General features: G+C 41.3%; 2 protein-coding genes and 1 pseudogene across 2 annotated transcripts; 1 reads left to right on the plus strand and 2 right to left on the minus strand.

Moving 5' to 3' along the window:
* Nucleotides 1-3,174: 3,174 nt before the first annotated feature.
* On the minus strand, nt 3,175-5,613 carry LOC115788282 (uncharacterized). The gene is made up of 2 exons (XM_030741257.1): nt 5,485-5,613; nt 3,175-4,638 (listed from the first exon to the last, which is right to left on the minus strand). Exons 1-2 carry the CDS (start codon nt 5,592-5,594, stop codon nt 3,645-3,647), a joined length of 1,104 nt encoding a protein of 367 aa, XP_030597117.1. The 5' UTR covers nt 5,595-5,613; the 3' UTR covers nt 3,175-3,644.
* On the minus strand, nt 5,595-6,344 carry LOC115782469 (galanin receptor type 2-like; the record flags this gene model as incomplete). The annotated part of the gene is made up of 1 exon (XM_030732682.1): nt 5,595-6,344. A coding segment is annotated over exon 1 (750 nt), but the record flags the coding sequence as incomplete, so codon positions are not given.
* A 2,052-nt stretch (nt 6,345-8,396) lies between these two features.
* LOC115789052 (DNA-directed RNA polymerase II subunit RPB7 pseudogene) lies at nt 8,397-8,915 on the plus strand (annotated as a pseudogene).
* The last annotated feature ends 15,382 nt before the right edge of the window (nt 8,916-24,297 follow it).

A 24,297-nucleotide genomic window follows, 5' to 3' on the forward strand; every position in this document is an offset into this window, starting at 1 on the left:
GTGCTGCTTACCACCAGGCAAGGCAGGAAGCTGCTTGGGGCCACAGGCCAGTGGGGGTCCCCAAGGGCTGACAAACTTTAAATTACAGCAGTGGCAAAATGCACAGTTTGCAGGGATGGTAGGGAGTGTCCTGAGATTCCTTTTAAACAAACCTCGTTATAACAGTGAAAGCCACTCAGTGAAAATGAAGAGGAGTTGTTTCTTTTGTGCAGGGCAGTTTCTGGAGACAGTTTACACTTTACCACCACGTTCTTGTCCTCTTGTGCAATAAAAATCAAAGTTACTTGCTCATGAGGTGTATGACTTGTTAAAGAATGTCAGGATTTTGCTGGGTGTGTCCATACTTTATTTGTGTTTCAGTTTGCAGTTAGCCTGAACCTTAATGTAACCAATGCATTCACCAAAGTGGTTTAAGTTTCTAAAAATCTGTTATTGAACTTTTCCCGACGACTGACAAGTAAAATTAGGATGTCCGGCTTGTTCTGCTATCAGCAATCAGATTTGCAGCGAAGCGATTTTACATTTATGATGAGACTGTCCCTGAATGGCTCCCTCCTTTAACATCTTCGCCATTCATTTGATAGAGGAACAAGTCCTTCTGATAGTTCCAAATGCATTAAGAATTAATCAAGCCTGAGGGAACAAGAGAACACTGGAGAAGGATCCTGGAACTTTTATCTGTCTATTTCAGGCTTCCCCACACTTAGCACATCCCTGTTAGCTGATGACAGTTTAAACAATCCTCAGACTAAAGTTCTTCTGAGAACAGCTCTGCTGCAGCTCTTTGAAATGTGTGCGAAAGCTGGGATGTTCCTGCCTCACGTACAGGTGACCACACGCAAACTATTTTGCTTTTTCTTTTTTTTTTAAATAAAAGACTAAATGCGCACAGTGTAGTACACATGCCCTCTATTAACACTGCAAAACCGAGAGAGAGAAAGGTAGATGAAAGTAAAGAGAGATGGGGAGATGAAAGACACTTTCACAGCATAATGGCATTAAGATTTTCTAAGGTACATGAAACCTAAGCCAAAGACATAAATAGGACGGTTTCAATGCAGGCTGATGCCTTGAGTGTTCAACCACTTCGCCTTTGCTGTGAGGACAAGAGTGTGATTAGCAGCTTGATGTCATAGGAGTTCATGCTATTCACCACCTCTGTCTTACACACAACTGGGAGCAGCCTTAGGGTAGATTTGATTTTGCTGCATGTTTGATTTTGTGATTGTGTGATCATGTTTGTATTCATGTGTTTGTTTCTTTAACTTTTAAAGCTATTTTGGAACTCTGTTCATTATTCGAGAAGGCGTGAACTGCTTAAACAGGCAGTTGGGGTATAAAACTATCCTGTTATCAAATACTAACACTGATCCTGCATTCTGTACTGTAACTGATTGCAGTACAGTCAGTATTATATTAACAAGAAGCATTTTCTTAAGTGACAGCTCACCAGAATTGCAAACACATATTTTGGTCTTTTTTTTTTTAAACGAGAAATCTAAACATGCAGATGGTTTTGGTTTAATTAATCTACACTGTGAGATATGTGCCACCACTTTCCCACCTTTATTTAAAAAAAAAAGGACAGTGAAAATGCTGACAGTAGGTCTGTTCAGTGCTGAAGCAAAAATGAGCTACTCAGAACTTTCTGTTCAGACTGGGTGAATTAAGCCACAATAATCCTCATGCTTAGAGAGAAACTAAATTGTTATGTGATTCAGATGAACTGACCCCTTAACGTGGTATAACTTTCAAATATCTGATAAACGTGAAGAGTTACATGAGGATTAAATCATTCAGTCTATTTTGAGGTTTTCATTTTCTGCTCTGTGTACACCGTGTCTCATTTTCCCTGGAAATCCTCAGCGTATTCACACACATGAAAAACTGCAGCAACTTGTGTCACAGTTGCAGCATGAGACTGGCTGCTTTTAAGGAAATTACACAATAGGTTTTTTTTTTAAAAATAAAGAATGGCACTTTACCGACGGAAAATGCCAAAATCCAGCTTTCTTTAAAAAAACATATCTTGAAAATTTGCTTTAACATTTCAGCGAATATTTCTTCTATGGCCACTTCTAGCTGTAGGGCAGTTTTCTTTATTCTAAGCTTTGAAATTCACTGAAACTCTTAGACACTGCTAAATATGCAGGGACTAATAAATTTAACAACAAACTTCAGTGGTTGAGCAATTAAAATACTTTTACATGCTATTAATATTCTGAATATCAGTCAAGTTTTACTTCAGCCGCACTAAAAATTGTTTTTGATATTTTGCTCCCCTTGGAAATATATTTATTCATTGAGTTTTATTTATTTATTTATTTACTTTAATGGAGCATCTTTTCTATCTGCGTGTGCCCTGCAATAGACTGGAAACTTGTCCAGGATGTACTCTGTCTCCCTATGACAGCTGGGATAGCTGTCATAGCTGGATGGATGGATGGATGGATGGATGGACGGACGGACGGACGGATGGATGGACGGACGGACGGATGGATGGACGGACGGACGGATGGATGGATGGATGGTATGCCCCACGAATCAGTCCCAGGATCACTGTTTTGTTTGTTTAAATTCTCGTGGCCAATACCCACTCACCAACGTCTTTGTTAGGTCCACCTGTTTAGCCCTTCATTAATGCAAATATCTAATCAGCCAATCACATGACAACAACAAAATGCATTTAGGCTTATGGACATCTTTTAAAAGACCTCTATCATTCAGTACACATATAGGCTCTTCGGCATCATTTTTTTCCTTGTACATCCTGGCCAGTCAGTCCTTTTTAGGCTCTAGTAGATTAAGCACTGTCTTATTGAGTCATTATTCTGAATTAATATTAAATTATATTCACACATAAAGCCATTCTTTGGTTACAGCCAAAAATGTGTGTAGAGCAATGACCTTTACAAAAGTTCATACTTAATAATACTTCCCAAGATTCGGACTGAATTGGGTAAAAGAGCTTTAATGTATGTTGCTCCTTCTTCCTGAAATCATTTGCAACTTGATTTAACATTGCAAAACAGACATTAATGGTAACATTATTCAGTGAAGATCTGTCAGAAATTCTCACGGTCTGTGTATAATACAGTTTGTTCCCACATTGCCTGTGAGCACAAAATACAATCAAAACCATTAGCAAAAACAATGAAAACAAAGAAAAGCAACTACACAAAAAAACTCATCATACTTTACCTCCTGCTGGGTTATTGTCTTAGTCAGATGATAGAAGCTGTTGTAACTATGATATGACTTGCATGTAATGGCACACGCCATAATTTATCCTTCTTAATGACAACTAGTTTTCTAACCCAGGGCTAGATAAGACTCCAGCTGTTGCCCTACACCGATCAGTCCATAGCTGCTGCCTCCACATGCCTTTAAAAATGTGAACTTGGTGCGAATACTAGTCCTGGGTCCCATGCGCTCTGGATAACATGGAGAGACTTCTACACATGGAAAGAAAGAGAGTGTAGAGCAGGTCAGTTTATCCTCAAAGCAAAGAATGACTTTTGCCAAGGATTATTCTACAATGTCAACTGAAAACGGTAACTCGGGAGCAGTGTGTGTCTTTATACTGCCTGCAGGACAAAAGGAAGCAGTTCCTCCCTGTTGATACATCAGCTAAATTGCAGTTTTCATAGGCTGGTCATATCAGTTGTTTCATCCTCCGTGTCCCCAACCAGAGAGTAGGTTTGTGGTGTTTTGCTCCTGTGTTGACCAGCATAACAGAAAGCGGCTTTCCCCATAGTAATGATGTCTCTCTTATCAGCTGACAGACTATATACTCTATCCCCTGAATGCCTCCTCAGCGGTAGAACGTCTATTTCAACAGGACCGATTCCTAAAGGTAATGGTCCAGCTTTCTCATTTAGAGAGTATCTACGTGTTGCCAGGAAGTCTGCTTTTTGTATGGTGTGCTGGAGGTTGTGGAGCTGGCAGGGTAATAAGGAGCTGTCACATGCGCTGGGACTAGACCGACACCAGTCTGAGATGCTGTGGTCAGAACCTGCTCGACTGTCTGAACTGTCTCTGACCTTCTGCCCCAGTCCCTGGCCTCTCGCCAAGTTCAAGAGCCTCGGTATTGTAACCATGGATGCAGACGCTGCCACAGCAGCAGCAATGGGGCGGCGCTCAGCAGAGGACACTTTGCTGTCTGTAATCCCTGCTGTAGGAGCCGCCACTGTAGCTGAGCTGGAGAATGATGAGGAGCTGAAAAGAGCGGCAACCTTTTGGTAGTATCGTGTCCGTATGACCTTTGCTGAGCGGTACAGATCTCCAATGAAACAGTAACAGATTGGGTTAAGGCTGGAGTTTGTCAGGCCGAGCCACTGGGCAAATGGTCTTGTCTGCAGGAGCCAAGATGATGGCCTTTGTTCGCAGTCAATCCAAAGGTCAGCCAAGTAGAGCGGCAGCCAGGACACTGCAAATAGAAGCACTAGACACACCACCATCTTGGCAATCTTCTGGCGCATCTTAAGGCGGGAAGTGTGAAGCGCTTGACTTCGAGGATCAAGATCAGCAAAAGCGGATTTCTTCCCTCCCCAAAGCCGCCTGCCAGTAAGGAATCCTATGGTGAGGTTAAAGGTCACTGGCAAACAGTAGAGCATCACAAACAGCAGCACATTGTATCTGCAAAAGAAAAATGATTATTTTTTTATGATTATAAAATGGTTATTTATACTAGCAGCTGTCTATAAGGTGAAATTCTAAAATTGACATTTTGCATTGACACCCTCCATACATCAACTATATGTAATGTGAATGGTGTTTTTATTATAGCGACAACTCTTTGAAGTTAAATCCATAGCAGTGCAAGTATAATTATCAGGAACACAAAGGATCCTTCTCAAAACTGTTCAGCTTGATCCTATTTTCACAGACGTAACACACTGATCAATACTGCAAGATTATAACCAGCAGCACTGTCTTAGAACTGAAAACTGGGCTTAATGGTATTGCTGGATAGTCATCACATCACCAGACGAAAAGAGGATGGCCTCTTTCAAGCATGATCAGTGTGGAATTTCTCAGTCTGACTCTTCAGGCAGGTCTGAATGACAAGTGGTTCCCTGTATATGAATATAGGACCCCTGGCGGAGGATAGCGTACTTTAATAACCGGCATGGACAAAGAGACTGTTTTGCTTCACCTCACATTGCCTCACATTACAAATCACTCACAAACACAACACAAAGGTGACGGTATCCTGAACAGCCAATAGCAGAGTTATCTGTGATACCCTCCTCCAATCTGACATGCTCAATTAAACATTAATTCCTGGCAGCAGACCTGGAGGGTAAAAAAACAAAAAAACAAACAAGGATGGCCTACCAGCACCCTGGCTTCAGTCTTTATATCAGGATCCTCAAGCGCCATTTCCATTTCTGTCGATCACGGCTGACCTGTGTCTGAATCTTGCAATACAAACTAGGTCATTGAACTCTGGTCTGATCTGTTGTCTGTTAGATTACTTACCCCTGTTTGAGACGATGCTGAGGCCACTCCTCCTGACAGACCAAGATGGTGAAAGTCTCGAAGCTGATCTCCCGACGGCGGTTCATCACAGCAATAGGAGCGCACATCATCGAGGACACTGTCCACACTACGGCAACAGTTGCCAAGATCCGGCGGCGGGTAAACATGGTGCGAGCTCGCAGCGGTGATCGAACGCTGTAGTAACGATTGACGCTGATCACCGTCAGCGTTAACACGCTTGCCGACACCGAGACGGCCTGCGTGAAGGGCACCGCTCGACACAACAGGTCACCGTAGACCCAGGCGGTGTAGATCTGGCTTCCGAGAGTGATGGGCATGCACACACACACCACAGCCAGGTCACACACTGCCAAGTTCACCAGGAGACTGCGTGTAGCACTCACACCGGCTAGCTGCCGACTGCGTTGGCTGGTGAGGACTCGAAGGGACATTAAATTCCCAATGAATCCCAAAATGAACGACAGACAGTACATGACGGTCAGCGCAATGGTGCTGGGCTCGTGGAGGGTCCAGAGCAGCATGCTCTCCAGGTCTGCCAAATCATTAGAGGAAAAGTTGGAAAAGGATAAATCAAAGGAGGAGTACGGCGGTTGCCTAATGCCTGAGGAAGAGGTGGTGGAGAATAAAGGGAAGGCGATGAGGGAGGAGTATGGAACAGAGGTGGGCAGCAGAGAGGGCAGAGGCTCTGAGGGGGAGATGAAAGTGGAGGGCAGATTTAGAGCACTGTGAAAGGTGTAATTGTGGTTGAGTTTTTCCCGAGAGCCATCAGGCTGCAGCTGTGGGGTGAAGGTGGGCTGAACTGAGCTCCAGTCCGACAGTTGGTCGCGGGAAGGATCCATGCTGATTCCCAGTGGAAGCAGCAGAGAAGTATGGAAATCTCTCAGCTGGATGGCTTACCGCATGGATTTGCTTTGGTCCTCGTTAAAATCCATCCTGACACATGACGAAGAAAAAAGCCAAAATATATATTATTAAAATCCAGAAAGGAGAGAAATCGTCATCCAAAATGTCCCATCAGGTTCCACATTCTTGCCTTGAGCTCTGCAGGTCCATCTGAAGCGAGTGGATAAAAATCTCTTTAAAGGAACGGAAACCTTGGTTCCCCATCTTATGAGTCAGCCGGAGTTATGACGCTGTTCAGCACTGGTCCCAGTGCAGTTCTTATGTAACGTATGGTACATTCATTCCTCTAGGGAGTGGCTGTCTGAACCTGATAATCCACCACCAGACATTAATAGTCTTTATCACCTTCAAGGAAGGGAAACCTAATACAAACCTCCCCCTCCTGCCTCACTCTCTCGTCCTTCTCGCACCTGTAGTCCATCATACTGATGCAGTCCCATCTGTTTAGAGAAACCGAGCAGATATCAGAGGCTGTTTTCACCTGTAGCTGTATCAGCAGCTCTGTAGAGCCAGCATCAGAAAATCACACATTCCTGGACAGAAAACCACAGACACGCATTTGATGAACAAAGTAAGTAACTCAGTATTTACTGTCATTTTTAGTACCAAAGACCTGGTTAAGACCAAAACAGATTTTTTTACTTTCTTAAAGTGTCCCTTGAAACATATTAACCTCCCTTTGCAGGTTTTTGCATAGATTTTCTTTTCGATTTGAGCTATGAACAAAGAGAGGCAGTCCACGTCACCATCACAACCTAATGTTACAGTATAGTAACTAAACCAAGCACTTCATTTAAAACACATTATCTAAACCATAAGTGGTTAAAAGATTAAAAAAATAATTAGCTGTTTGTCAAATAAATATAATAAATAAATAATAATATAAAGAGCTGACCAGAGAGTGTTACTGACTGTGCATATGCGGATCATCTTGATGCTGAAAGCCTGAGGATGTTAAAGAGGCAGCCAGATACTGAAGATCTGCAACACACAGGAAAAAAAAAGAAGACAGTGGCAAAGTTGCTCCTGGATCGCTGACAACTGGTGTATGCGCTGTAAAATCCCCCTTTCAGTCCCAGCGCGGCAGCACGCTTTGTTGTTGGGAGACCTCTTTGTGTTTCCGTCAGCTTTTCTTTAACACTAACGGGCTCAGATGTCTGCGCTCCTGCAGGCGGGAGCAGCGAGCCCATCCGCCACCGCAGGACTGAATATGTGAGAGGAAGGGATAAAGAGTCAGGGAGGGAGCAGCTGCTGCCCGACACACACACACACACACACACACACACACACACACACACACACACAGTGCCTCACACTCAATCATACAGCACCTATGGCACTCGAAACCCTATAATCAATCAAAAAGTGTCTCACTTCACTCCACAGGCTCCTGTGCGCTAAAGTGAGGGCACTCTGTGTTTCAGTTACAACCCATAAAATTGACATTTGCCTCTTCTCGTGACGCGCAGAAAGAGAGATAAACTCAATTCTCCCCTCTGATTGATTATAGAAGCCAAATGGCCCAGTGACTTGTAGCTTACTGTTCTGCCATCGTTTTGGCAGCAGCTGCGAATTTCGACTAGATCAGTCGAAAAGCTCAGTGTTTAGATGCTTTATTTATTTATCCACTATCTGCCTAGCTGTAGTAACCTCTCTCCTCTCGAAACAAATGGTTAATGATAAATGGCAGGGTCGGATTTATTGCCTACTGCAAGGAGAAAATCAATTACTGGTAAAACAGATGTTAGCCCACTTCACCAGCACCCACATTTGAGAATGTGCATGTAGCAGCCAGAGCTTGTGGCCATATGGATGCTAACCGTGTTGGTCACTTCTTGTGGGTAAGTTTCAAATTCATTTAAGAATGTAACAGCCGATCAAAGAAACAACAAACAAAAGGCTGGTTTTCATTCAATACTTGGGAAACCTTTTGGGATATATAATAAAACAAGAATTTTGAGTTGGGATTAAACACAAAACAGAGAGAAATGTTTTGCCGTATTTCTTTGGAGCATGAAATCTTACTACATCCAAAATATTTTGGCCCAAATCTGCTCAACAGAGTGAAGCAGAAGCTTTTCACAGAGGTGGAAGGGACTTGTACTGGCATGTATGGCTTTGTCATTGCAGTCACCACCACTGACAACATTGGGGCTGGCATCATCCAGCCAGGTGGAGGTTTTGTCCTCTACCCAGTATAATACGGGGCCATCGTTTTCCATCCGTTTAAAGGAGAAGTGGTGGATGCTGTGGTCACTCAGGTTAACAAGGTCGTATTGTTCACAGAAATAGGTCCCATGTCTTGTTTTATCTCTCGCCACTCTAACCCCTCAGAGATGGAGTTTGACCCCAATTCTAACCCACCCTGTTATAAGATAGCTGATGAAGACATTGTAGTCCAGCAAGATGATGAGATCCGGCTTAAGATTGCGGGAACCAGAGTGGATAAGAATGACATTTTTGACATTGGATGTCTCATGGATGATTATCTGGGTCTTATGAGCTGAATTTCTTCAGAGGAGCACTAGATGGGGACTAGAAAGAGAGAGCATATTTCTCCCATACTGGCTTCTCTTCATTGGCTCCCTGTTAGATCCAGAATAGAATTTAAAATTCTTGTCCTCACATACAAGGTCTTGAATAATCAGGCCCCATCTTATCTCAAAGACCTCATAGTACCATATCACCTGAATAGAGCACTTCGCTCTCAGACTGCTGGCTTACTTGTGGTTCCTCGGATATTTAAGAGTAGAATGGGAGGCAGAGCCTTCAGCTTTCAGGTCCCTCTTCTGTGGAACCAGCTCCCAGTTTGGGTTCAGGAGGCAGACACCCTCTCTATTTTTAAGATTAGGCTTAAAACTTTCCTTTTTGATAAAGCTTATAGTTAGGGCTGGATCAGGTGACCCTGAACCATCCCTTAGTTATGCTGCAATAGGTCTAGGCTGCTGGGGGGTTCCCATGATGCACTGGGTGTTTCTTTTCATTCATCTCTTTTCACTCTGTTTATACCCCGACTTTTCATTTAATCATTATTTATTATTAATTTCTGGCTCTCTTCCACAGCATGTCTTTTGTCCTGTCTTTCTCCCCTCAGCCTCAACCGGTCGCGGCACACGACTGCCCCTCCCTGCCAGAGGTTTCTTCCTGTTAAAAGGGGGTTTTCTCTGTATTATTATAGAGTCTTTACCTACAATATAAAGTACCTTGAGGTGACTGTTGTGATTTGGTGCTATATAAATAAAATTGAATTGAAATTGAATTGAATCAAAGATTTTTGCTTAATAACAGCACCTGAAAATGAAGTGTTATGTTCAGTCACCATAAATGGAGTACTGATCAAAACACAGGATACATTTGCTCGTTCAAGGCCTTTTCTTTATTTTTATTATTATCTAGCTGTCTTTTTAAAGCATCACTGAAGACAACAAAAATTTTAATTAAAGCATCTGAAATTCAAGTTCATGCAAACTCTCCATTCTCTCAACCAGCTTCACAAGGTTGTCACCTGGAGCTGTTCCAACAGCCATAAAGGAATTCCCAAATATGTTGAGTTTCTATCAGCTCATTTTTCTAACTATAGACAGAATGGAAAGAATGGAGTTAGCTGCCATGACATAATCCGTTGGCTTGTACACCAGTGATTTAACAATCATAAGGCAACCAAACCCAAACACATGCCCTGTTTAATTGTTTATTTTGCTCTAAATGGGACAATAATTTACTAATTTAATTTTGTGCTGCATTAAAGTAGGACTTGAAACTTTCAGCTTGTACCATAAAGTTATTAGGAAAGTGCTTACTGAGGCAACAAATGTAGTCAGCAGCAGGATAACTTTCTGACAGACTTGTCTTACTTTCCCTACAATCAGAGGAGTCGCCCTCTGCTGGCCAGATGGTGCTTTTGCATATCAGGCCTTATAAATTTGTCGTGCTCTACTGTCAGCATACCTTTTGAGATACTGTTGGACAAAAAGTAGTTTTATGCATAAAAGGCGCAAACGTGCATTACAATTGCTAATCATGCAGGTCCTTATTCGTATAGCCTTTGTATATCCAGAGCATTTTACAAGGTGTGAAACCAGTTACATGCTGGTCACAGCTGTTGATGGAAAATTATGCAAAGTAATCAAACGGGATGGAATAATTGGATAGGGCAGTGTTACTGACCCTAACACACCTTCTTGCCATTAATGCTGGTAATCACTAGGCTCAGAGATACCTATGATGACTGCAGCACTGCATGCACAGACCTGAGAAGAAAAGCTTTTCCTGCTAAATGTGACCTCATATGAAGAAGAAATGTTCATTTTTCATCTAATTGAATTGGAATGTTACATTAAAATGTCATGGCCCTTGATCACTTGGCTTCTGCTTTTCAGTGAATTAATAATTGCCTGTCACAAAACATCTTTATCAAAAGCTCCAATTCATGCGCACCCTGCTGTCAGTCTCCCACCATGAATTTATTTTGTATCAGGTCGGCAGGTTGCATCTCCCGTCCATTTTTAAACATGAAGTTCATGGCTGATGGCAACATTACCCCTTCTCACACTTTTAATGTGGGCCAAACAACACATTTTCTTTTGGCATGCGAAGATGATAAATTTAACTTTAAATGCAGTGTGGTGGCAAACTACTTTTGACCTCATCTGACACATTTACCAACCCCATAATGACAAAAGTTCCCATCTGTGACGTTAAAAGAGGGAAAAGAATCAGATGCTTTCTCATTCAGTTATAATAAAGCCAAGAATCCTCAGCTTCAAAGATCAGACAAAACAAAGGAGAGAAAAGAAAATCTCACTATAGATATAGATATTGACTGCTGGCGTGAAAAGTTAGCAATGAAGTTATGAGTCAGCTCCTGATATTTATTATTTAACTCCATTTTAAAGACTAAATCATTCATGTTCCCTCCAACTCCCACACTCAGTGACTCTCAGCCTGTAGGTCTGTGACCAAACCACAGATTCTCTCACAGACTTTGTAAATAAACCCCCCAAAAACATTTTTCTGACATGAGAAAAAAAAAAAGACGTGTTGCTTTAACATTTATCCACAAAATGAGTCTGAAAGCTGCCAACTAGAGAATTACTAAACTTATTTGGCTTCTTCTCTGTAAAATTTGCAATCTTGCTAATGCCTATGATGGCATTAGTATTATTGAGACCAAAAAAATACTGCAGTCATACAGTTAATGATGCACAACATTAAAATGATGAATTTGGTATACTTGACCTGTCTCCAGGATCTGCGAGCAGGTTTGGCAGGTACGTGATATTTAAGTGAGCTGCAGTCTTTTTTTAATATAGCAGGAAACAAGAGTGTGCTTTTTAGGAAGATAAAAATGTTTCTGTGACCTTGAATGCTCATTGCTTATGAATCAAATCTGTGGAGGAGTGTTTGCCAGGTGGGTAATGTGCACTGCATAGAGCGAATGCTGCCGAGTAAATGCCCCTTTATGGCTAATCTTGGAATGAGTGTTAGCAGCACCTTGTTTAGAGACTCTGTTTCTGTTTTTCAGCATGAAAAGGGCAGGGAAAACAAAAGGGCAGCAGTAGCCACCCACTTCTTCCTGTACACCTATACACATCAGAGTCGGTCTGAATCAAATCACAGCATAAGCTGTGCTCACATGGAGATGTTTAGTCAGTGATTTTATATTTGAATTCCTCATAAAAATGGACCGGCTTTTCCGGTCTTAGCAATCACTCACAGCGCTTTTGACTAGAAGTCACAATTAAGCATGCATTCATGCAGGGCTTATCTGCTTCTCATCCACAGCCCATTTAGAATCAACAATTAACCTAGTGTGCATTCTTGTTTGGACTGTGGGAGGAAGTTGAAGTACTCAGAGGACACCCACATGGGTACAGGGAGAACATGCAAACTTCACACAGAAACTATTTTTTTGCAATCACTGTGTGAGGATTATTAATTTCATTTTGACTTCAAATATTCTGGAAAAGTTTTTGAAACTTTCTCTCTGTGAGTGAATCTGTTATTTATCACTGCTGTCAGTGTCATGTTTATAAATCAGGAACTTCATCCAAACAGGTTTGGAACTTAAACATTTAATCACTGAATTCACAAGAATATTTTTATGCCTTTATTTAACATGTAATTAATTAATTTGCACAATATTCTCAGTCTTGTGTTTTCCTATTTTGAGCACCGGAGATGCAATCATATATAACAATGAGCTGCTTTCACCTACTCCCTTATTCACAAGGGATCGCCACAGAAGGTCGCTCTGCATGTTTGATCTTGCAGATTTTTGTGCTGGACGCCCTTCCTGACACAAAGCGATTTGTGCATTCTTGCAGGATCGAACATTAGGCGAATGTGCAAACCACTACTGTATGAACAATCAAATATGGCAATATACAGTTTAAATGCAGTTCTTGTTAAGGTTCTAAGCCGGGTGCACTCTAAAGGAGGATGCAGGGAAAGAGTTAAGTCTTTCTTTCAACCAGAGATTTTGAAAGAGCTTTATACTGCAGGAAAGTGGTGAAATGATGAGCAGTCATGCCAGCTGAGGAAGTGAGGGAATCTGCAGCAAGCCACGCCCCCTGCAAAAAGCCCAAGTAGACTCATAGACACACATGATAGAGAAAATGAAAGAAAGAAGGCAAAAGGGCGAAAAGTCCGAAGCAGCAGTGAGAGGATGGGGACCATAACAATTTTGACATGCCACAACTAAATCCCCTTTTTCACAACGTCATTTCGTCAGCTGTGGCTTTTAAGTTCTGTATAGTATGAAATCATCATCAAAATTCAAACACACAACATGCTGTGAACCAAATCTTCTTAGCGTTTGTCCCACACAGGCACAGGCTCCGCTGTGCTGCACATCCATCACCACCTGGAGTGACCAAAGGTGTCAACAACAATCACACATTGCATGTCTTCTCTAAGGCAGTTGAGCCACTTCTTCTTCAGTCACCTTCTGGATCATCATCCTTAGGGATAGAGGTGAAGAGTAGCTTTTGCCACCAGGTCCTTCTTGTCATGTGTCCATACCATTGAAGTCGCTGTTCCGGTATCTTGGCTGTAATCAGTGCCATTCATTTTCTTACACCTTCGCTAGTGGTGTGGTCCTAGAATCCACTGAAGCACACGGTGCCTATTCATGCTTCGTTGTTGCTGGCCAGCACTTGGACACATAGAGTCCAGGCATATGATGATCTTTAAATCTTTGACTTCAGACAAATGGGAATCTGTTGGTCTCAGAGGGTGCCACTGAGTTGGAGCCACTTCATTCATGCTGTGTTCACCCAGGTCTGTGTATCTTGGAGGGTGACACCATCGCTGTAGATGATGAAGCTGATATTTGAACTCTGTCACTCTCTTTAGAGCTAGTCTGTCTATATTAATCGTTCCATCAGTCTCCAGTCCACACTCCATGTATTTGGTCCTAGCCACATACTATTCACTTCCACCTGGTCCTTCCACTGTTGTGTGTGTGATCTTGAAGCCTTAGCCAATCTTTATCAGCTAGGAGATCATCATCTGCATACAGCAGATTCCACAGATGGCTCAGCAGGAGATTGGCCATTGCTGTGTCCATACAGAGGATGAAAAGCAAAGAGCTGATTCTTGGTGGGTTCAAACATTGATGATAAAAGGTGGCGAGGTCCAGAGTGGTGACATTACGGTAAAGTAGCTGGACCCATTGGACACAGTCTTCTGGGACGCTGTGTGCCCAAGGAGCCAAATAGATGTCATACGGGATCTGGTCGGAAGGTTTTTCCAAATCAGCTGGTAATTTGCAAACTCCGTAATATCACTTCCAAATGGGCACGGTACAGTAGCACTGGTCATCCAAACTAAGCACTTCACTGTCATTGTCTTTTTGGTTTAGGATTGAGGCACCAAGGCTGCCACGCCTCTGTTAGGATGTCTTCTGATCCACATTTCATTTTCTTGACGGCTGCTTTGACTTCAGGTGCAGTGATCGGTGGGATGAGCCCTAGAACACGGTCAGCGCTATCAACTGGCAGAAAAGGGAATGGTCATCATCCTAAATGTGTTTGACATGAGCGATTGGCCAAAGCACAACATTTAAATGGTTGCTGTCAGCCAAATAAATGACCTCATAAATAGGCAGCTACAGTATATTCCTCCTTGTGAGCCTCAGAAAAAATCTTTCATAAAGGACGTCTGCCTTCATACTCACAGCACTGCAAATGTACTAACAGGAAAGGAGGCAAACCTAAATTTACTTAAATAAATAGCACGGACCTTTAGAGAAAAAATGAGTGAATAAATATCTGAAAATGACTTCACTCTGGAGTATGCTTAACAGCAAATTTAACCTGAGATTCATGCAGTGAATGGCAGACAGGTTAGGGCTGATCTTTTCACATCGGTGTGCGGTTGCTCTGAGTGGGCATGTGGTTGACTCTGAGTAACCTTTCTTGGATGTTTTTATAAGAATCTGCTGCTGTGAATCCTTTAATTTTTCTTTAATTTATCTGGCACTAGTTTTCATGCTGGAATAGTCTGTTAGTGCTTGATGGACTATTGAAAAGCCATGCATGAATCAGCATCGATGTGGAACAGGATCATCCCCCTGTACAGTGTCATCTATGCTGTCAGAGGAGAGCGAGCATCAAAAGAAAATGTCCATTTTGCAGAGGCAAGTAAACGCACACCAGAGGGAGGTCTCTGCACTCGCCATGATTTCTCTGCATGTTACAGCAGGACACAATTATAATGTGTTTGTACAGAAAAGGCAGGAGCAAATCAAATAAAATGGTTTGTGTCTGCCAATTTCCACATTGCAGAAATATGACAAGATGCACACCTTGTAGATTTCATGAGTTACCACTGCAAGATAAATACACTCCAGCTTGGTTGGTTACTCTGCAAACTGAGTAATGTCGATACAGCTGGTGGTGAATGCCATGCTTTGGTGTCAACTTTCTGCGCACCTCTTGGTTTTTGTAACCTGGCACATGTGGTGCAGCCAGGCTCAAGAAACAAGTGTTTGAGCAGGTAATTCTTTACCTTCATTTCAATGATATGAAACTATAGGGGCTCCAAGATTCACAGATTATACAGCAGGAGATTCAACGCCATGAAGCGATGAGACTTTTTGGAGAAGACTTTGAAATCTCTGCAGTATCTTTGCTTCATGTTTTAACTGTTTATACTTCAATCTTATTAATCACCAACATGCCTGATGTAGCAGAGTTAGTATGAAGAAGTTTTTAATAACTCCTTTAGCACTCTGTTAGCAAGGAAAGCTTTGATGTCCAGTTTAATCAAACAGGCGAGTTCAACAGGTGCAGGCTCCACCAACATTTTTGGATCATTAGTATTTTGAATTCCCCTGTAAATATTAAAGGTTAACCATGTCGCCTACTGCTCAGGCCCTCCACTCAGTTGTGAATCTTTTGTTATGAATAAACTTAATAGACTTTTTTTTTTTTTTAAATCAAGATATAGACCTGTTTTTCCTCATATTGTCTCTTTTGGTGAAGACCAACTTTATAAACTGTGTGATCTGTAATTCAGGAAGCAGTAAATTTTGTTTACAATTTCACTTTAGGCATTAATTTACTATTGTGTACTATATATGTATTATATATAGCATAATACAGTGTTATCATATTACAAGTACTGATGGTGCAGGTTTTTATTTAGACATCAAATTTTACCAGGTGATTGCCTCTGCACCACGAGAAAGATGCACTGTGCTTATCTACCACATTATGGCACAGTATGGTGAGGTAGGTTATGGGGGACAAAATTATACTAAAGACTGAAGCAATCACAAGAAACTTGTATTTTACTTTGTCTTATTGCCACTGAGGAGCCTACTGTTGGGCAGTCTCTGTGGAGGGTCACTGCAGAAAGCAGAGATTTGCATTGGAAGTGGCATTGTTGCTGTGTGCTCAGACAGAATGCAATGCTAATGTGAGAGTCACCCATGACTGCAAGTTGTTTCAACAAAATTTCATGCCTGCAGCAGTCATGGTTCATAAACGTACGGTAACAAAGGGAGAAAGGGAGGTCTGGCTTTATGTGAACTGGCTGTTTGGTTCAGTGTTCCTTCTGCGTCTTTCTTTGAGTTCCTTGTTTCTCAATAATCACCAGCTTTAAAAAACTTGAAGAGAAACCCCAAAACCTCTCATGCAGCACAGCAAAGTTCTTGCACTCATCACATGGTAGCTACACCTTACTGTCAAATGAAACATAGCATCAGTCCAAGCAGAGCACTGACATCCAAGCACTGACAGGGATTTTGATCCGATGATCTGGTATGGGATTCATAACCAGAAAACTGAAGCCAAGAGAAAGAAAACTATCTGTAGACATTAGTTTTGTAGAGCAAATGTCTGGACATTAAAATAGTTTCTAATGTCCAATTAGGTACAAAGTCCATGTGATGTCCAACTGTGCTGATTTGCACCAGAACAGAGTGTGCCCTTCCTGTTGCACACTGAGATCAGGCAGCACCATTGCCGAAATCATGCGGAGCATTTCCAGAACGCATCCTGAGCGGACTGTCTCCTGCTGCGCAACTGTGGACAACACCCGACCTGATTATCCCGACACTGTCTGGAGGTCATCTGTGAAAACAGGGTCTATTTTGCTCCACCGCCCCAGAATCCTGTTTTTCATGTTTATATATTTGTTTAGCAAACGGGATCTGTTCTGTGAAAATCCCTGCTGCTGCCGGGATTCAGCGAGAGCTCCGTTAATCAGCAGAGCCTTTTCTACCAAATCTAACTATAGGAGCATTTGTTATGAAAGCAAAAGGTCACTTAATTGTCATTAGCGTCACTGGCCGAGCCATACATGAAAGTCACAATTGTACAATTCACTGGAAAGGGCATTGGTCATTAAAGAGAGTGACAGACCTGAACCGCTGTGACAAATAGCACAGTCGTCGTACAGAAAAAGGATCATTTAATGGTAACTGATTGATGTTTGAGGATGAGTGGATGAGACAGCTGCACAAAAAAATGAGCTCCTTTGAGGAAAAGGTGAGTTCTGAACAGTAATAGTGATTCGGGTAAATGTCCTCACCATGAAATTAAAAATCCTGCTGACAGACCTCATCAATCTGAAGGCACCATCCATCAGTGAGAATAAAGCAGCGCTCATTCTCTGCTCCGCAGAAACAAGCTGACTTGATTGCTTTAGTCAATAACAGAAATAGAGTCTCAAAATGGAAAAAAACTGCTTCAGTGGGCAATTTACAGAAATGTGGGTTCCTGAGTGAGAGATTTTTGTTTTTCACATGTGCCCTGTGGGGTTACTGAAATAATAAACGATGACTTGATGACTAAAATGCTGGTACTGTAATTTATTTGGCATGTTTTTATTAATTCATATCATGCAGCGATCACTGTCTGATGGCAAACACACATTCAACCCTCCACTGCACTACATTACTCTTTCCGACTGTATTGTGTGACGGGCTGACACTCGGCAGTGGCTGCTGCTGTAAGCTGTTCAAGCTCTTAAGATTTACTTTGTTGGAACAAGGGGGGGGGCAGCTCCCTACTGTCACTCAGCCAGCTTGCTAGCTTGGATGACAACAGGACAAAAGGTTGAAACAGCTTAACAAAGAGATGTACTTGAACCATCCACCTCTGTCTTGTAACTGTACGCAGACCCCTGCTGCTGGTTTGGTAGTGTGTGTGAGCTAAATGGCAACAGTAAGTCCATTTTGAACGTATTTTGGACTTCCCATCCCCACAAAGGTCAGAGCTGTCAAAACAGCTCTCCATTGGTCAATTTCCTTAAGTAAAACCTGACACAAAAGATTTGAGCACATTGCTTTTGACCCTGTCTGTCTCACTGTGGGAATACCGCAGTTTTTTTTTTCCTTCTTCTCTTCTGTTCTTGCTCTTTGTTATGGAGAGCCGTTTCATTCAAAATTAAATAAATGAATAAATAAATGAATAAATAAATAAATACTACTATTCATAAATTATTAATAAATATTAAATGAAATAAATAAATATCCCCATGAAATAAAATATTTTTAAAAGAAATTTTAACTTATTTTATTTTAATTTATTTCAAGAATTATTTATTTATTTTTTCATTTATTTATTTATTTCATTTTGAATGAAACAGATCTCCATACTTTGTGACCAAGCCTGGGCCACCAGAACAAAATATATATGTAAATCTATGAGTGTTTTGTTTTGTTTTGCTTTGTTTTGCTTTGCTTTGCTTTGCTTTGCTTTGCTTTGCTTTGCTTTGCTTTGCTTTGTTTTGTTTTGTTGATCATCAATGTCTAAAACTTAAAAAGAAATCTGCTCTGAATAAGTCTGTATATTTTTCAGTCAAAATCTTAAAAGTAAATGAAGATGATGAGTATCTAAATCTGTGGGAGTGAAAATAAATGTCAAATCAAGATGTCACATCTCACTTTGTGACAGCTCTCAGACAGATTAAGAGCAAGTGTGCCGTGATTATGATAATATCCTTGTTCCTGTTCTTTGCTTCTGTGACAGGTCGGTATGTCCCAGCCTGAAGATTGGCCTCTATCTATCTATCTATCTATCTATCTATCTATCTATCTATCTATCTATCTATCTATCTATCTATCTATCTATCTATCTATCTATCTATCTATCTATCTATCTCTTTCTTTAGGGGACAGGAAGAGATTATCATGAATCATGAGAGCTTCTCTCTATTATAATAGTGGGATCGCTGCTGAAGGCACATATGAATCATGTTTCACCTTCACACACACACACACACACACACACACACACACACACACACACACACACACACACACACACACACCCACACACACACACACACACACACACACACAGACATTAATTAAATCTCTGAGTGTTTAACAAACCATCTCAGCTCTCGGTGAGTGCCTGAAGACAATCAATCTCTTCAGGCACCGCTAACGACCCTCCACACATGGACAGTAAAGTATACACCCCAATAATGACTCCCCCATAATGACAGCTGCCTCTGTATCCTTCTCCTTTATCCATCACACACACATACACACACACACACACACACACACACACACACACACACACACACACACACACACACACACACACACACACACCAACACTTGTCCAGCACTAACGCAAACATACAATTAGCTCAAACTCTGCAGTCAGCAGTTTTACAAACAATTGAAAATCCACACAGCACCATGTCGCTGTTCTGTTTCCTTTCCCCCCGTCACTTCCTCGGTTTAAAGTGAATAATTTAGGACCATGTTTTCATGACCTTTCTGATTGTTTTGCCAAGACACCAATAACTGCCAAAGAAAATGTTAAACGATGCTAAACAGAAAAGCATGTTTCAAAGCTGTGGCCCGGCAATCTTTGCTTAGACACTTTTTTATATATATATATATATATATATATATATATATATATATATATATATATATATATGTCTGAAAAACTGAACAGCAAATATTAAATTAGCTGAGATGATTTTTCAAGTTTTAAACACGTCTGATTTTTGAAACAGACTAAATATGCCAGAACATCTGCTACCCATCCTTTATTGGAAAATTTTGCACCGACTGCCCTGGACATGTAAGAAGAAACCATAATTTTGTGTGACACCTAATGCACAATGAGAACTGGCCTGTTGATGCTTGATAATAAAAAAATCAATTTGCTGAAATACAGTTGCAGCGTGGAGCATTAAGAGGGTCAAAAGAGTCTACGGTGTGTGTGTGTGTGTGTGTGTGTGTGTGTGTGTGTGTGTGTGTGTGTGTGTGTGTGTGTGTGTAGGTGTGCACGATGAGGTTTAAAGGTCTCCCTGAAACAACTTAAAGGCCACATTTTATCTTTAGGGCTCATTACAGGATGATTAAAATGTTGTATTTTAATCATGACTTTTTCTGGGTAAATTCTTGAGCTTTTAGTTATACAGCCTGGAGTCGAAGACACACTTCTCTGTAATGTTAAAGCTTAGGTTTATGTAGATCACCACAGAAACAGTATTTATTGTTGTCACTGGCAGTACGTGTGGACTGGATATAACACATAAATGATAAGTAATGATAACTGTTGCACGGCTGGAGTCTCCGGGTCGGCTGTTTAGTTGTTATGCTGTCATCCCATCAATGACAATGGCCAGTCATGCTTTCATAAGGAGAAAAGGACTGACCCTTTTAGCAGCAGCAGCAATAGGAGGGAAGGTTCATGAATGTAGTGAAGGTGGATACGCAGAGGGATGGCTTGACGGATTAGGCAGATGATCCGCTGTGGTGACCCCTAAAAGGGAGCAGCTGAAAAGAAGAGAGAGAAGAACAAGAAGGAGACCGGCCCAAACCTAATGGTGACTACTAGGCATAGACTATATATAAAAATGGACGTAGGCTGTGGCTCTGAAAAGTGAATCACTAAGTAAACACCTGATGAGATTATGGTCTCAGTCACTAGGTTCATGTCTTCTTGTATTAAACATGATGTTCATTTTGTACATTCTGGTAAAGAAGGGCATGTTTCAGGCCTTGTGATTCACAAGTTGCTGCTGCATTAGTGCCCCTGTGTTCCTTTTCAAACAGCTACAGTGGAGAAATGCTCAAACTAGGACTTTGCAAAGCAGTGGATGATACCTACGTCCATCTTTTGTGTACAGTCTCTAACTGACATCATGCCAACGAGGTTGCTGGTGCGCCGATACTCTGTTGAAGAAGAGGGCCAACAAGTTAAGTGGTGAAATCTGCAGCTCAACAACCAACCTGGCAAATCATCTGCAAACAACAGCCTGAGTTTTTGTGTTAGGAGGTTTTGCCAAGTCTCTTGTTTAACGCAGTTACTTTTTATAATAGCACTCGCATCTGGTTACGGCCTCCCCGGGTTCCAGCATGTCGCAGTAGCTGTAGCTCCACCCAGATCAAGCTGCATGTGAAACCTCGTCTCTCATTTAAATGGAAAAATAGCTCAGAGTCTGCTGTTATAACGTCAGATTAAAGCAACAGATTTAACTACGCTGCAAATACAAGATTTAAAAAAAAAATGGTTTGTTTAATTCATTCAGACTAAAACAGCTGGCAGGTAGAGTGCACTCCATACACTGCAGCAGATTTAGTTTTAAAGATAACCACACCCCAGCCCGCCACCCCCGTGACCGATCCATCGGTTGAAAGAGCAGATGTGATTTCAGTCCACCAGCATTTTATTTGGTTGACTAGAGCCCCACATTTTTGTGTGGCTGGGCTGTTCCCAGGAGTCTCCTACATATGGCCCTCTAAGTTTGTTTTACTGCATGTTGCCCGCTTCTTTGCTGTGCTTTCTGCATCTTTTTATCATTATTTTAATTAATAAATAAAATACATAAAATTAACCTTGACAGACACGATGAGCTGTATTACATGTGTTCACAATAATGACACACAGGGAATTAGTTTACATCCTAAATGAAAGGAAGGCGGCACAAGATGAAGTCCTCCAACTGTCTATACCATAGATCCCCTTTGGGGATCCTGTCTGGAGCTACCTGCTGTGGTACCTTGTGACAAGGGTGCATCTGAAAGTAGCTTTTTAGATCTACTCTGAGGAGCTCTACTAATAAATTTCCTAAATCTTCATATCAAAGATCAAGTGGGTGCATCTGAAAGTTGTCAGTATTTTTAACACCTGGCTTCACTTCAGCTCGACTTTGGTCTTGGCTGCGTAGCAAACCCTTCAGACTGTCGCTGTTGCACGAATCAGCGGTAAAGCTCGATGTAATCTTGCTAAGGTGAAAAGGAGATCTGGAGGTTGAAACAGCAAATTACGTCTCTGATTTGTGTCACTCTTTAGTTTATCCACTTCAGCACACACATCAGTGAGTGACACTGTTCATGAAGCAGGAGTGTGTTGCTAATCTGAGCTGTTGCATTCAGTTCGGCAAAAACAAGCATATACAAGCTCTGTACATAAGGTTAATGTCTCAGACGCCCATTATTCACGACAATTATCAAATTAGGACTCTTCCTGCTTCTTTTGTGCCCTCTAATAGGATTTTATACAGAAATAACCCACTCTATTGCTGCTGGCACTCTCACTGAGTATAGTTTAAAATGTATACATTTATAGTGGGGACGATGATAAAGGCATGTGTGATTAATTCAATTTTTTTTAAATTTTCCTCTTTGGTTTTTCTTTTACCAGAATGGCGTTGGCAGGTATGATGATGAACGGCGTCAGGGTTTTGTGGCTGTTATCGTCACAAAGATGCTCCCCACAGGGCTATTTGTTCTTGTCAGACTGCTGCATGACATCCATTGTGTCTCACTCTCTGCAAGCAGAATAAGCCCCCCCCCTCCCCTCAAAAAAGAAAGAGACGGTTCACCTTTGGGACCAATGATCAAGAACATTTAGAACATCTGAGACTTCTGAGAGCATTTTTTTCAGTATGTTACAGATAGCTGTTAAATTACTGGCTGTGTCGCTAAGAAATGCGGTGAAACAAACTGATCTTTGAGCAGTCATAACATCTTTGAAGGCAACACTCATTTGTTGCATAACGTCAGTGCGAGATTTACAGTGTGCCTTGATGTGCCAACATTTCATATTGTCACATTTCTACCGCCTTGTATCAGCTATAATTTTACATTCATAGCCTCATTTTCTGCCTTATGAGCAAGCAAAGGGACCTGTCCTCCTCTTCATCATCAACCCAATTCCCTGCAGAGACATCACGTAAATCATCTGCATCGTATATCGGTAGGTGTGTTCGTCCACCTGTTTGTGAGAGTGTGTGTACTTTGTGTCTACAGTATGTGGGTTACAGAGGAAATGGGTGCTTTTGAAATGAATTGCGGCAAAGAGCCTGGGGCAACTCCTCACTCCCAACCCTCTGCTTTTCATCATAAATCTTTCATTACTCTTAAGTCACCTTTGTTCTTGCCCCCTCTGCTCGTGTGTGTGCTTCTTGAGAGAGAGCGGGAGCATGACTCTCGGACTACCTGGATTGTCCCAATTGAATGGAATTAAATATGTATATATATATATATATATATATATATATATATATATATATATATATTAGGGGTGGGACTCGATTAAAAAAATTAATCGAATTAATTACAAGCTTTGTAATTAATTAATCGAAATTAATCGCATTTTAATCGCATTTCAATATTTGACATGAGAAATATTAATTTAAGTTTAGTTGATGAATAAATCAATATACATAAGCTTAAACTTCAAAATTTTGTTTATTTTCCCACCAGTCTACTACACAGACCAATGAAGGGTGGAAGTGCTCCTGTGATAAGCAAACACCTGAAATTAAAGTTAAGCATCATAACTGGATAGTTTTATTCAACATTAATGTCTCACTTGTTATAGTTGGAAATTAATCATTCTCTCAGCTGTATTCCTTGATGTTGAAATGTGTTATGCTTGTTTTAACAGCTTATTTTGAATAAAATAATTAAAATTAAACCACAAAAAGGAGAAAAAGTTAATTCTCCGTTTAACCAGCGGCTTTTACACAGCTGGGCTTCACACTCACGGTTGCTAGGCGACATGAGCTACAGGTGAGGACAGGTGACGCTGATATGAAGGCTAGCCGCTCACGTCCTCCCTTTGCGGTCTTCGTGGGCTCTGAAGTACGTGGGCCGGGTCCTTCGCAGGATGCGGCCCCTGAATTTGGACATTGTGCGTCGATATAATCTGTATGCCGGGAACTCGTGCACTGAGAAACGTTCCACGGTGCAAAGTGCGTTAAAATGCGTTAAAAATTTTTAATTCGTTAATTTCCCCGTAATTAATTAATCAAAATTAACGCGTTAAAGTCCCAGCCCTAATATATATATATATATATATATATATATTAAAATCCTAGAATCCTTTTTTTTCCTTCAGAATTGAATAAAAGAATGAGCGTTCAACTCAAAGCATTTACACTTAATGCAAAAAAAGA

Source organism: Archocentrus centrarchus, chromosome 1 (assembly GCF_007364275.1).
Source record: "Archocentrus centrarchus isolate MPI-CPG fArcCen1 chromosome 1, fArcCen1, whole genome shotgun sequence".
In the NCBI taxonomy this organism is placed as follows: Eukaryota; Metazoa; Chordata; class Actinopteri; order Cichliformes; family Cichlidae; genus Archocentrus; species Archocentrus centrarchus.

Coding starts and splice junctions, on each gene's coding strand:
- LOC115788282 (XM_030741257.1), bottom strand. CDS start 5,594: ATGATGTGCGCTCCTATTGCTGTGATGAACCGCCGTCGGGAGATCAGC. Junction 4,639..5,484: donor CAGCATCGTCTCAAACAGGG/GTAAGTAATCTA, acceptor TTTCTTTTGCAG/ATACAATGTGCTGCTGTTTG.